The sequence below is a fragment of the Tupaia chinensis genome, unplaced genomic scaffold (assembly GCF_000334495.1).
Source record: "Tupaia chinensis unplaced genomic scaffold, TupChi_1.0 Scaffold000532_1, whole genome shotgun sequence".
In the NCBI taxonomy this organism is placed as follows: domain Eukaryota; kingdom Metazoa; phylum Chordata; class Mammalia; order Scandentia; family Tupaiidae; genus Tupaia; species Tupaia belangeri.
The window spans coordinates 7,012,563-7,026,989 of NW_006160045.1; the positions used below are offsets into that span (position 1 = coordinate 7,012,563).

At 35.7% G+C, this 14,427-nt stretch overlaps 1 protein-coding gene across 8 annotated transcripts in view; it reads left to right on the top strand.

Moving 5' to 3' along the window:
- Positions 1-14,427, top strand: part of CDC42BPA (CDC42 binding protein kinase alpha) — a 280,345-nt gene that overhangs the window by 81,195 nt on the left and 184,723 nt on the right. For all 8 annotated transcript variants that reach the window (XM_014591108.1, XM_027775224.1, XM_027775225.1 and 5 more), the window contains exons 4-5: positions 4,621-4,716; positions 8,701-8,849. In XM_014591108.1, coding sequence (XP_014446594.1) covers positions 4,621-4,716; positions 8,701-8,849 — 245 coding nt within the window. The remainder of the gene's footprint in view (positions 1-4,620; positions 4,717-8,700; positions 8,850-14,427) is intronic.

Below are 14,427 nucleotides of genomic sequence, written 5' to 3' on the forward strand. Positions count from 1 at the left end.
TTTACTGTGCCCTCAAACAATTTTATTTATTACTGATTATGCAGTCACTTTATGTTTTGTCTTTATTTTTGGAGTTGTGGTAAAATCTGGTAGTGTAGGAATTGTTAGTATTTTTGTGTTTGTGCTAGATTTGAGGGAAGGATTGGCTACTGTGATGTTAAGAGGTATCTTATGCTGGTATAGTATGGTCAGCACTGATACTACATACAGATTTGGGGTCAGGCTCTAGAGGTCCCCTGCTGTGCTGAATCATAATGAGCTAGATGGGCTCCATATTCTGGAGCTTCAGGGAAGCTGAACTTACTGGTTTGGAACTATTTCCTTTTTTTTTTTTTTTAAAGAGAGATTTTTGCTATAGTACATGTGCATTTGCTGCAAAGACAGAGAGAAAGAAAGTGAGAACTAACTCCCAGGGGGATGGCCACACCGCAGTCCCATCTCTATTTTTCCTTTCAGGATTCTCAGCCCGCTTGCACCCATGCCCAGTGTAAGTTTCAGGCCTCCCGTTCTGGGAAGCAAACTACTGTCAGTCATGTGAGAGTCCAATGCCTTAACCACTACTCCACCTGCTGGCCCCAGTATTTCAATATTTTAACTGGTAGAAGGGTTGTACTGATGAGTAGGCTGAGTAAATAATTTGATAAGATCCACACGAAGGTAATCTGAAGTTAGTCCTTAGAATTCTTTCATTATCTGTTGGTATTGTAGCAACCCAAAGACGAAGTAACACGCAGGAAAAACTCAAGAGTACTCCTTTGATAATAAATATGGTGATAGTGAAAGTAAGTATCTCAGTATTTCTTTTGGGAAATTTGAAAAATACAACAAAAGGCAAAAAAGAAACTAATTATCATTGGGACCAGCAGTTAGCCTAGTGGCTGTCAGTGGACTCCCATGTAGTCGACTGCGGTTCGAGTCCTGGACCCGGTGGCTTAAACTTACGCCGGGCACGTGTGCGTGTGTGCCCAGGATCCTGAGAGAATGGAGGAGAAGGGATTGCAGCATGGCCATTCCTGGGGGATGATTTCTTAGGGGGTGATTTCTCGCTTTCTGTCTCTCTGCTTCTGTCTTTCTCTGTCTTTCTGGCGAGCGCATACTCTCTTTAGCAAAAACCTCTAAAAAAAAAAAAGAAACTAATAATCATTCATTTTCCTTCATCCACAATTAATGACATTTTGGCCAAGTTTTTGCTTTGATTTTTTTTTTCCTCTAAATTATCCACTCAAAATTCACAAGTGAAGTACAAATGTATTCTTTGAAAACTGGTTATAGAACATTACAGATAAAGGCAAAACAGTCTTTGACCACCCTTTACCCAATTGGCACTGGACTTCCACAGGGCTAATTGCAGTTTGAGCCAAGACCTGGTGACTTGCCTTCTCACTTTCCCTTTTCTCTCTCTCAATCTGATCAAATAAGTAAATATATTTAAAAAATTCTCTCTCTCAATCTGATCAAATAAATAAATATATTTAAAAAATTTTAAAATAGTAAATAATTATGTTTTAACCATTTAGCAGAAATAATAATTGTAGTTAGTTTAGTATTTCAGAGTTAGAACTTCTAAAAACTTGAATCAGAATTTATACTTTTTTATTTTGTTGTTGGATATATTGGGAAGAACTGTGGAAAGGAGTTACAACTGGGTTAGCTTTTATTACTGACTAGAAGAAGAGGCAAATAAAAGATAAAACAAAATTAAAATTAAGTTGTATTTTGTTGAATTAAAAAGTATCGCTATATACTGTTTCTGGGGTAAGATAGAATAGACATCGCTCCCCCTGTTCTCCCAAAAAGTAGAGCTAGAGACCCTGGGCATGGAATACAAAGCAAATGTAAGAAGATTCTGAAAGGTAGAGGGAAAGGAGACCAGAATACAACACGCATTTTAGGGTCAGTATTACCCTGATAGAAAAACTTGAGAAGGACCATACATATTGTTGATGGTTTAAAATAATTTAAATTCAGAGATTTACCTCCGATCTATTAGCTATTTCTATTTAAAGTAATATAGCAAATATATAATTAATATAAAATATGGTTATTTTAAAGGTAGTAGGGAACCATCCCTTTTTCTGTATCTAGGCTATTAAATAACTTAAATCATTTTAAAGTTTATTATAGATTAATATCTCTACAGATTAATCGTTTATAAACTTTGCTAGTATATAATGACCCCTTAAATGAACTTCTCTCAGTATATTCTATAAATTTTACTTCTCCAGGTTTATTCAACTCATACTAATTTCACTCATATGGGAGATGTCTGTCCTTATTTCATGTGTAGCTGTAGTGTAGTTCACAGCAATGTTCTCTGTCTTAAGAAAAACCTTTCAAGGGGCCGGCAGGTGGCATGGTGTCTAAGGGCACTGAATTACCACATGACTGACCATGGTTTGAGTCCCAGATCTGGAAGCTTGCTTTCTCACTTTCCCTCTCTCTCTTATTCTGTCCCTCTCTGGTCAAATTTAAATAAATAAATAGATAGATAGATAGATAGTTAAATAAAATAATTCTTTTAAAAAAGAATTAAACCTTTCTAAAGCTCAGTTTTTTTTCCATCAGAAAGTGAAGGTAGTAATGGCCTCATAAGTAGGGTAACATAGCTTAGTTTATCTGTGATAGCATTGATTTATGTGTAATATCTTACTTTTTTTGCTATTGTTATTAACCATTTCATTATTTTGACAATTACCGTGCTGCTATTTTTACTATTAATAATGGTAATAGATTGATATCATTAGATTAGAATTACCTTACACTACTACCATGATACCTACATTAAAAATACTTGTAAACAAAACAAAAACCCATGAAACACTACAAGTACTCCAGAAAGTAAAAAATGAAAAAAAGTAGAAACTCCCTTTTCTCTTCCAAATACCATCTTTCTGTCTAAAGTATGTAATTAGCAAGAACTTCTTCTTTATCCTTAACAGAAAATTTTACTATAATAGAACCATATTGAAAGGCTGATTTTTTTTTTCCCTCACATTGCTTTTATCACCTAGTAAAAGGTTGCTGGGAAAGTCATGACATATTTCTCAATGATTTTCTTTGCAGAAATGTGACCTAAAAAAGATCCAATATATTGGGTTTTTCCATTTTCATTTTTAAAATGATTTTTAACTGACACAGTAATTGCACATATTTATAGGGTACAGTTTTTTATTTTTGTTTTGGTTTGTTTGGCACATGAATGCAATATGTAATGATCAGTTCAGGATAGCGAGCATATCCATTACTTCAAACATTTTTTTGTTACTTTGTCCATTTCTGCGTTTATAAGTTTATCTCATTTTTAAAAGTTTACTTACCTATGATACAGAGGGAGAGAAGCAGAGAAATACTTGATTTTGACAGTTTCTCTATGTCAATGTCCTCCTTCCCCAACCTCTCAGCTAGGATTATAAGATTGCTTTCACTGTGTTCAGTCTCTTTTGAGGGTCACCTAGGGCATCCCATGTGACTTCAGCCTTTAGATAATGGCTTCCTCGTAGTGTGTGTCACTGGGGCTGAGCTCGTTTTACTCTTTTTTAATAGTGTCAGTATACTAAATGAATTTTTTTTTGGTAGTTTGAATTTTTTAATAAACTGCTGATCATTTTAAAATAAAATACTGGCATTTAGATAATTATCTTTCCTTTTTTTTTTTTTTTTTTTACTATTTTGAACCATGTTATGGTAAAAAAAAATTTATATGTGTATGTTGGAATACTTTTGCAAGTTTATCTGTAGTGTGCATTCTTAATAAAATGAAGTCAAATCATCAGTACATTTATTTCATCAAATCTGTGTATTTGGCAAAGAGAAGTCTCAAAGCATGAGAGAAAATAGTGCATCAGAATTAGTCATGCTATCCAAGAAGTATATGAAATCTGAAATCTGAAAAAAAAGGACTATGAAAATACTATTCATTGGAGCTATTGCTATGGGATACCCTGAGGTACTCCATTTTGCATATAGTGAGGTTGATTCCATGATTAGAAGGTTGTATAAATAAATTACTATGTAAACAATGAGATACAGTAGCAATTAAAAGGAAAATAAGCATTTTTGGGTAAAAAGTAGTCATGTTGTGAACCATAAATGAAGTATACTATTTATGTAAATTTTCAAAACACAAAATATAATTTTAATATTTTTTAAAAACACACATGTGTGATTAAAACATAGGATTGGTAGACTGTACATTAACTTTGGATTATTGTTTATATCAGGGAAGAAAGGGAGAAGATGAGACAGGAATAGGAGAGCTACAGCTTGTATCTTATTCTCTAAAAATAAAAAGATCAGAAGTAAATATGGCAAAATGTGGACATTTGTATTATGTAGATGATAGATTGGTCTGTGGTTGTTAGTTGATTATTCTTTGCACTTTTGTGATTGTTTTGACCTATACAGTATTTTTAATATGAAAAAATTTTAAATGTCTTTTTTCAGTAGCCTACTTTTAGAGGGTGCTTTGAAACTCAAATTGTTGAAAAGAAAATAATATTGGATGTACTTATTTTTCTAGAACAGAAATTGTGTCATCAACGTATTAAGTAATTTATTTGCTTATTATATGTCCTACTCTTATATAAAGTATCCTTTAAAAAAATTTCTTTTCCTCTTCAGACAGCATGTTTTCGTGAAGAAAGGGATGTATTAGTGAATGGAGACAATAAGTGGATTACAACTTTGCACTATGCTTTCCAGGATGACAATAACTTAGTAAGAACCATTTTTTAAATGTTTTTATATCCTTATTAATTTTTTGTTGGTGGAATTTAGCATTATTTTCTTTTAATAATTGTTTAAATTACTAGATTATTGATTATATCAGAGGAGAAAGGGAAAAAAGATGGGATCATTTTAGATTTTATTTAGAAAAAAAAATCAATGCATTTCGCAGAATGTAAATGATTCATTTGTTATGTACTCCTTCCCCCCTCCCCTAGGTGATTCCATTGGAATTTTTTATGCTTTTAAATAAGAAAGTAAAAACTGAATGGAAACATTTAATTCCTATCAGTTAAATTCTGTAGAAGGTGCTTCAGATTTTCTTTTTATGATTTTCTCAATATATTTTACATGTATTATTCTATTGCTTCTTAAGAATTTTACGTATTTTTTGGGACCACCAGTTGGCATAATGGCTATGTCACTGGACTCCCATGTAGTTGATTGTGGTTTGAGTCCCGGACCTGGTGGCTTAAACTCATGCTGGGTGCACGTGTGTGCGTGCGTGCCCAAAATCCTGAGAGGAGACTGGGGGAGAAGGGATTGCAGCATGGTCATCCCTTGGAGTAATTTCTTGCTTTCGATATCTTCAGTAAGCTCACTCATTCTCTAGCAAAAATCTTTCTTAAAAACAAAATAAAACAAAACACAATACATGAGAGCTTCATGACCAAAAACAAACAAACAAACAAAACACAAAAAAAGCACCAAAAATCAAAACATGTGGTTGTGAATGTCCAGTTTGCTTAGCAGAGCTTATAAGGAGCTACATGATATGCCTCTCTCAAATCTCCTCTTCATCCTCAAGTCTCTTAATTCTCTCCTCCATCAATATGAATGTAACAGACTGCTTCAAGTCCACACTTCTCCTCACTAATCCTCTGTCTCTTCTTCCTTCCTGGTTTAACTAATTCATATTTGTCTTAAGAGTCTTCACTGAATTCATACCTTTCGATTCCTTCACCTGAAATAATCTGAAAATACTATTTACTTGATGAAGAAGAAGGAATGAAGATGAATTTCTTTTAACTAATTTTTGTTTTTAAATGGGTGTTAGTGGAAGAAAGAGGAATCACAGTGTATTCTTTTTTTTTTTTTTTCCTCTAGCATTTGACTTGTGAGACTTAGTGGTTAGGACTTAGTGTTAAGTTGTTCATGAATTGAGTTTGGAAAGTGGGAATAATAAAAAGAATACTGCTTTGTAACACATGAGTATTATACAAAATTCCAATTTTAGTCTCTATAAAGTTTTATTGGAACATAGATACACCTATTGATTTGTACACTGTCTATGTCAGCTTTTATGCTAGTGACCTAATTGACTAGTTCAAAGACTGGCATTAAGACAGGATAACATACTGTCTTTGTAACTCTCCTCACTATGTACTTCTGTTTAGTACACTGCAAATTATAGTGACTCAGTTATAACTTGATAGTGTTTTGGATGCTGTATTTCTCACTGTATTATGACATTTTATATATATTTTTATTAATAATGCATACTCATTTTGTCAAACAAGGAGAGTCGTCTTCACCTACGTTGCTTTCAGTGAATAAATTATTTTCTTAATGGACTAAATGGCAGAGCATTGTATTTATTATATAGCCATACTACAGCTGTCGTAACACGCAGTAGGTAGCCATAGCACCAGACTAAGCACTCTTTGTTGTATTTCCAACTTATAGGGAAGCAGCAGTTAGAAAAAATAGAAAATTTAAAACAGTATCTTATCTTGACAGAATTTCTTTGAAAAAGGTAAATTGAAAATGAGTTTGCAAATATTTCAGAAAAGCTCATTTGTTAGCGAAGGAAGAAAAGTCATTTACTAATGTTTAGTTAATTAAACCACATTTCATTTTGTAGAAGCCAAAGAAATACGTCTAAGGAAAATAAACTTATTTAGTCTTTTGGTAAGAACTGTTGTTCAAAGAATTGAGGACATTGGGAGCAATGTCAGGACCTGATAATAAAACCAGGGAAATGTGCAGAAATATCTTTTCTCTCTTATTCTATAAATACATATATAATAATCTTGATTTTACTTCTTTGTCTGCCTTGCCTAAGATATTTACCATGAGAAAATGTCCAACTCCTGTCATAACATAGTTAATGTAGGGAGTAAACAAGAGTAACTGAGTAGTGCTTGTGAAATGTGAAAATGTGTCTGTAGAAGAAAGAGAGGAGCCTAAGAAGAAGACAACTAATGGAAATAAAATATCAAAGAAGTTAATTTTTCAAAAGCCACTTATAAAACAGGATTTGAATATAGGCTTTTTTTTTTTTAAAGAATAAAGCCTTTTTCCTATATGCCTGCTTTTCTCCCTCATCTTAAAATTATATACACACACATATAAATATATATATATGAAATATATATATATATATAATACACATAAACACACACATGAGCACTTGTATATGTAATACATGTTTATAAGGATAATTGGACCTATCTGTAATTTTTTTTTTAGAGAGAGATTTTTGCTATAGTGTGTATGAGTTTGCCTGAGAGACAGGGAGACAGTGAGAAATCACTCCCGGGGGGATGGCCACACTCCAGTCCCTTCTCCTCCATTCTCCTCTCAAGATTTTGAGCATGCACACACACAGATCCAGCGTATTTCAAGCTGCCAGGTCCGAGACTCAAACTGCGGTTGACTCTGGAAATTCTGTGACATAACCATTATGTCATCTGGTCCCTCATCTGTAATCTAAAAACTCAGATAACCTCAGTGAACATTTTGGTTATTCTCTTTTTCTTGACATACACACACACACACACACACATACACACACACCACACACACCCACACACCCATACCCACAAGGGTACATATCTAAAATTAGTTAACTTCTGTTTATATATATTGGATAAAAGTATATTCTGATATTGTTACACTATCAAAAATGGGAAGAGAAACATATATGGTAGGGATTACTATGTTCTGTATATGTAATAGTTTCTAAGTGCTGGTTATAAAGTTCTTTTTTTTTTTTTTTTTAAAGAGAGAGAGGTTTTTTTTTTTACTAAAGGGTGCGTGTGCTTGCCAAAGAGAGAAAATGAGAAATCACCCTCTGGGGGGATGGCCACATTGCAATCCCTTCTTTTTCATTTTCCTCTCAGGATTTTGGGCACATAAGCACACATGCCTGGCGTGCCTTTCAAACCGCCAGGTCCAGAACTCAAACCAGGGTTGATTACATGGGGGTCGAGCGATGTAACCTTTATGCCATCTGCTGGTCCCTATAATAAAATCCTTACTGATCTAAGGTAAGGAAAATGTAGTGATGATGAAGATGAATGAAGATGAAGTTTTTTCAACATAAAGACCCATCCTGTAGTCTGAATTTCTTTTTTTTTTTACTTTTCAAGGAATTGAAATGTCTTCTTTAAAATGTTCTAAAGCTATGGTCCATTGTTATAGGTGAGGATGGTGATACTGTTACTTTGCAGTATATAACAACAACAAAATGGTAATCCTGTGTTTTCTTCCCTAGTTCAAAAATTTTTTTTTCTGTATAAAATTTAAGTCTTGGGGCCAGCAGGTGGGATGATGGTTAAGGCACTGTATTCCCACTATTCCCACATAATTGACCGCTATTCAGGTCCTGGACCTGGTGGCTTGAAATTTATGGTGGGCCCATGGGCCCGTGTGCATGTGTGGCCAAAATCCCAGGAGGAGATTTGGAGAAGGGATCGTGGCGTGGCTATCCCCTCTTGGGGGGGTGATTTCTCACTTTTCCTCTCACTGTTTCTGTTTCTCTCCAGTGAGCACATGTGCCCTATGCAAAACTTGAAAAAAAAATTTAGAGATCTTGTTATGATTACTCATTATCATCTTAGATAGCTTCTTGTTAATTGCATAAGTAAGTTACTACGTATTTGACACATTTATTTGACTTCAAGATACTTTAAATAGACTTCCTTTTTGCCATTATTATTTATTGAGTATATTTTATTTTTTTATTTATAGTACCTGGTTATGGATTATTATGTTGGTGGAGACTTGCTTACTTTGCTCAGCAAATTTGAAGATAGATTACCTGAAGATATGGCCCGATTTTACTTGGCTGAGATGGTGATAGCAATTGACTCAGTTCATCAGCTACATTATGTACACAGGTGAGTTAGTCCTTCATTGCATCTGATTATGAGTTATTACCTTGAAGTATCTAGAGAAAGAAGGTCTTTATTTTCTCTCTATTTGTGATAGAGCATGTGACAATGAAGAGGGTTGGGGGAGGAGGGGTAGCCTCCACAGGGTCTGGTCATGCCATGATCCTTCCCTCTAATCCTTCAGGCCATTGGATCTTGGCCACTCGTGTGCATGACCAGTGTGTTTCAGACAGACTGGGCCAGGGATTTGAACTGTAGTTGCCTGTGGGATCTATCTTATTTGAACATCATGTTACTGATACACCATGAAGCTGGCCAGAGGCCTATTTTAACAATTGTGCATTATGGTCTTACTTACATTTCTTATCAACCAAAGTAATTTATTTTGAAATAGGTTTGGTTGTTTTGCTTTGCTGTTATTGTTGTAGTCAGTATTTGTTAGCATTAAAAAACTGATGTGAGGGCCAGCAGGTATGTTAAGGCACTGGGCTCCTACATGGCTGACTCTGGTTCAAGTCCTGGATCTGGCGGCTTGTTTCCTCACTTTCCCTCTGTCTCGCTCTGTTGCTCTCTGGTGAGCACATGTGTTTTATAGCAAATTAAAAAATAATAATAATGAATAAAACTAAATAAATAATTCTTAAAAAAAAGGATGGTGCCTACTTATACATACATACACATGTATAGTATTTAAAAGTTCCCACATTCAGTCAGCATTTCTAGAGACTCCTCCTAAAAAATGCTCCTATTTGAATTTATATATGACTTCCTTCTCAAAAGGAGTATGCATTGGCTAGTTTCCTGATATTAGCTAGAATTCTGTGCCATAAATCATACATTCAATTGCTAAATGAAACCCATACCAAGACCTTTTTTTTTTTTTTTTTTTACGAAAATAATATTTTCAAGGATCATAGAAATGTCAAAAGAGGGGACTAACAGGTGGTATGGTGGTTAAGGGTGTTGGACTCTCACATGGCCGACTGTGGTTCGAGTCCTGGACCTGGCGGCTTGCTTTCTCACTTTCCCTCTCCCTCTCTCCTTTATTCTTACTCTCACTCTCATTCTGTCCCTCTCTGGTCAAAATAAATAAGCAAATAAAGGTAACTAAAAAATAGAAAGATAAATGTCAGAAGAGATGTTTTTATAGTAGAGTGATGATTTTGATGTTCATGGAATCATTTCTTCATTGTAAACTGTTTCATAGATGAAATGATTTATTTAAATTTTTTCTCTAAGTGTGTACTATATTATAAACAGTTTAGAATGAAATGAAAAGAGAAAACTTAGTCACAAAATGACTGTTATACAGGATTGTTCTTAAGACTTTTGGTATAAGTTAAAAATTCTGGTTTTATGTAAACAACTCATAATGTTTTCCATAATAAAAATTTTAAAAATGTGTTGGCTAGTTTTAAAGGAAGCCTCACATTTTAAAAGGAAGGAAAATATGAAATCATACATTGCTAAATTAATCATTTAGATGAGAAAATCTTAGTGTGGTGTGAAATGTGAGAAAGAGAAAGATGCTGAGGAGTAATAGGTAAAGGGATGCTACTGTGTTAGTGAGAAACTAAACTATTTTTGCAGACAGGGACTTTGAAATTTCAGTACACAACTGAATCTCATGGAGGAATTGTTAGAACTCAGTGGGTCAGCTGCATAGTTTCTGATTGAGTGGGTTAGATGGAATTGGCATCTCTAACCAGTTCCTAGGTCGTGCTGGTACACCTGCATCTGAAGCTGGTCCAGTGACCACACACTGAGAACCATTGCTCTAAGACCATCAGTGACTTCAGGATGATGAGCACAATCTCTGTGGAGAAAATGAAAGTGGGAAGAAGAGAAAGTTTCTTTCAGTGTTTGTTTTTAAGATGTGACTGTTTTATGCAAATTTATTCAGTAATGAAGTCCTAGGACATTATTAAAGGAGTAATGTTTGATTAAAATATTTGTATTTTATGACATCTCTTTGTCTCTTGCCTATGCATATGCTTGGTGTCTGATAGTCACATTTTATTGAAAATAAAGACATGAAAATGCTTTGAAAATTGCAAAGCACAGTACAGTTTTTAAGATTGTGTGGTCTTAAGAGTAAATTACAGGATGAAAGTCAGAATGCTTTTTTGTTGCTCAAAATATAACCCAAGATTTTAGTGGAGGACTGTGGCTTAAAAATATCTATAAAAATAACAATTTCATTGAATATTTAAGGAATGTTAGTTACTAAACACAGTGTTAGCCTTGTAGAATTTAGAGAGACTTTACTCAGTTCATGTTTTAATTATTGACAAGAAATAATTATTTCTGCGGGCTGGCAGGTGGTGTGGTGGTTAAGGGCACTGGACTCCCTCCCACATAGCCTACTGTGGTTTGAGTCCCAGACATGGTGGCTCGCTTTCTCTCTTTCTCTTTCTGTCTCTCATTTTCTTACTCTGTCCCTCTCTGGTCAAATTAAAATAAATAAATTAATTTAATTAAATAATTCTTAAAAAAGAAAAGAATGATTACTTTTTTTTTTTTTTTGAGAGGTTTTCGCTATAGGACGTGTGCACTCGCCAGACAGACAGAGAGAGACATAGAGACAGAAAGCGAGAAATCACCCCCCAGAGGGGATGGTCACGCTGCAATCCCTTCTCCTCCATTCCCCTCTTGGGATCTTGGGCACGCATGCACACGCACCCGGCGTGAGTTTTAAGCCACCGAGTCCGGGACGCGAATCATGGTCAACTACGTGGGAGTCCAGCGACATAGCCATTATGCCAACTGCTGGTTCCCAAGAATGATTATTTCTGAAAATTATTCCTTAGACCGGAACTACTAAATACCAGGTACTTGTGGTACCCTCCATCCTGCCAGCTTGTGACAGATAGTCTTCAGTGATCACAGCACATTTTCCTACTGACTGTATTTGCAGTCTTATAATTGTTCTCATCACAGTGTTCCATGTAGCACTATCTTTCTGATATTGTTATGTAGATTCAAAACCATTTCAACCCTGAACTCTTCTTAAATGCCTGCAATTTTATAAGGTACTTAATGTTAAATGAATTCTATTTATTCCATTGTTGTGAAGCTCTGGTAATAGAGAATTTTACTTTATATTAAGCCAAATTTCTTTTTCTCCTATTTGCTGGCTCTAGTTTTGCCTCCAGAGTCACATATAATTTATTTATCTTCTTACCATGTTTTCTGAAGTATACTTTTGGTTATCTACACATCTAGTTTCTCTGTTTACATACATGTTCTCCTGTCTCTTATTACACATAGACATATATTAATACATAAAAACACTGTACCCTATGGCCACTCCCATTCCCCTTTTCCCTCCCTGCTTGCCTCTTCCTTTACCCTTTCATGGATATTCCACTGTGTCTTGAAATGTGAACCCCGTTTTCTGTTTAAACTATTTTCAGCAAATCCTTTACCGAGGAAGTATTTATTGAGTTGTCTTTGATGAATAGCATTGTGTTAGACTATGTGGAATTTTAAGTAGGCAAAGCATGTAGTCCTGACTCATTAGAAGCGTCCCGTTTGTTTGGAAAATATTAGACAGAAATAAAAATGATAATAACATATGTTAAATAGTTATTTAGGGCAAAAGTTCAAGAGATAGAAGGATATGGAGGGACCAGCAGGTGATGTAATGGCTATGTCACTGGACTCCCATGTAGTTGACTGTGGTTCTAGTCTCCAACTGGTGGCTTAAACTCACGCCAGGCACGTGTGTGTGCGTGCTCAAGATCCCGAGAGGAGAATGGAGGAGAAGGGATTGAGGTGGGGTCATCCCCCCTGGGGAGTGATTTCTCACTTTCTGTCTCTGGCAAGCACACACGCCCTATAGAAAAAAAAAAAAGAAGAAGGAGGACCAGCAGTTAGTGTAATGGCTATGTCGCTAAACTCCCATGTAGTCGACTGTGGTTCAAGTCCTGGACCCAGTGGCTTAAACTCATGCCAGGTGCGTGTGCGTGCATGCCCAAGATCCCAAGAGGAGAATGGAGGAGTAGCAATCCAGTGTGGCCATCCCCCTGGGGGGTGATTTCTTGCTTTCTCTCTGTCTCCCTGTCTCTATCTTTGTAGCGAGCTCATGTGCCCTATAGGGGTTCAGGGCTTCCAAAAGCTCAGCCAATTGGTGATATTTTAGTGAATAACATTTGAAATTTTGAGTTTCTAGGAATACTTTTTTTTTAATTAAAAATTTTTTTGAGAGGTTTTTCTATGGGGCAGGTGTACTCACCAGAAAGACAGAGAGAGACAGAGAGACATAAGGCGAGAAATCCCCCCCCCCCCAGGGGGAATGGCCACTCCCACTCCACAATCCCTTCTCTCTATTCTTCTCTCGGGATCTTGGGCATGCATGCACACTCGCCTGGCATGAGTTTAAGCCATCAGATCTAGGACTCGAACTGCGGTCGACTACATGGGAGTCCAGCGACATAGCGATTACGCCAACTGCTCGTACCCCAACTTTTTTTTTTTTTTAAGAGAGATTTTTGCTATAGGGCATGTGTACTCGCTGGAGAGACAGAGAAACATAAAGTGAGAAATTATCCCCAGGGAGGATGGCCATGCCACAATCCTTTCTCCTCCACTCTCCTCTCAGGATTGTGGGCATGCATGCCACAATCCTTTCTCCTCCACTCTCCTCTCAGGATTGTGTGCCCGCATGCACACATGTCCAGTGTGTATTTGAAGCCACCAGATCCGGGACTCGAACCACGGTCAACTACTTATGTGTGAGTCCAGCTGTGTAACAATTAAGCTATCTGCTGGTCCCTCTAGGAGTACAGTTTTATAATACAATGCAAAACATTAAGTATTTTCATGGGAGGTGTTAAGTAACTCTAAGATGAAAGAAATATGAAAGAAGTATGATCAATAGAACATACCAAGTTTAGAAATGAAAAAATCACATGTGCAGGGCTATGGAGATATAAAAATATGAATAAAAGAGATTGATTTGAATAGCTTTAAGTTTGATTTGCAGACTGACCCGTGATAAGGTAAAATGCTTTCTAATAGCATCATATAGTGAAGAAAACATTGGACTTATAATCAAAAGACTTAATTCCCCATCTCAAAAATTCCTCATCTGTTTAAAGAAGACAGTACTATGTGTTGTGCTTGTTTCATCCAAGTTATTTAGATAATTAGACAAAATATGTATATGAAAGTGCTTTGGAAACAAAGGTATGTCATTGCAGTTATGGAAAACTGTTTTTACATTATAAACCAGAAGCATTTAAAATTGTTAAAGATGATTTCATCCTTCAGTTCTTTAATTTTTATTGTAGTTCTCTGCGTAGATCTAATACTGAAAATATTTTCTTACTCTTCCTCAGTTATCGTTTCTAGTTTTCTTTTCTTTTTTTGGATAGCATTTCACACAAGTTTAATTTTTTTTTTTTAATGCTAGATGTTATTTAATTTTATTTAAGAAATGCAGGAGGGAGGGTGGGACCAGCAGATGGTGTAATGGTTACATCTCTGAACTCCCATGTAGTCAACCATGGTTTGAGTTCCAGACCTAGCGACTTAAAACTCATGCCAGGCCCCTGTGGATGTGTGCCCAAAGTCCCAAAAG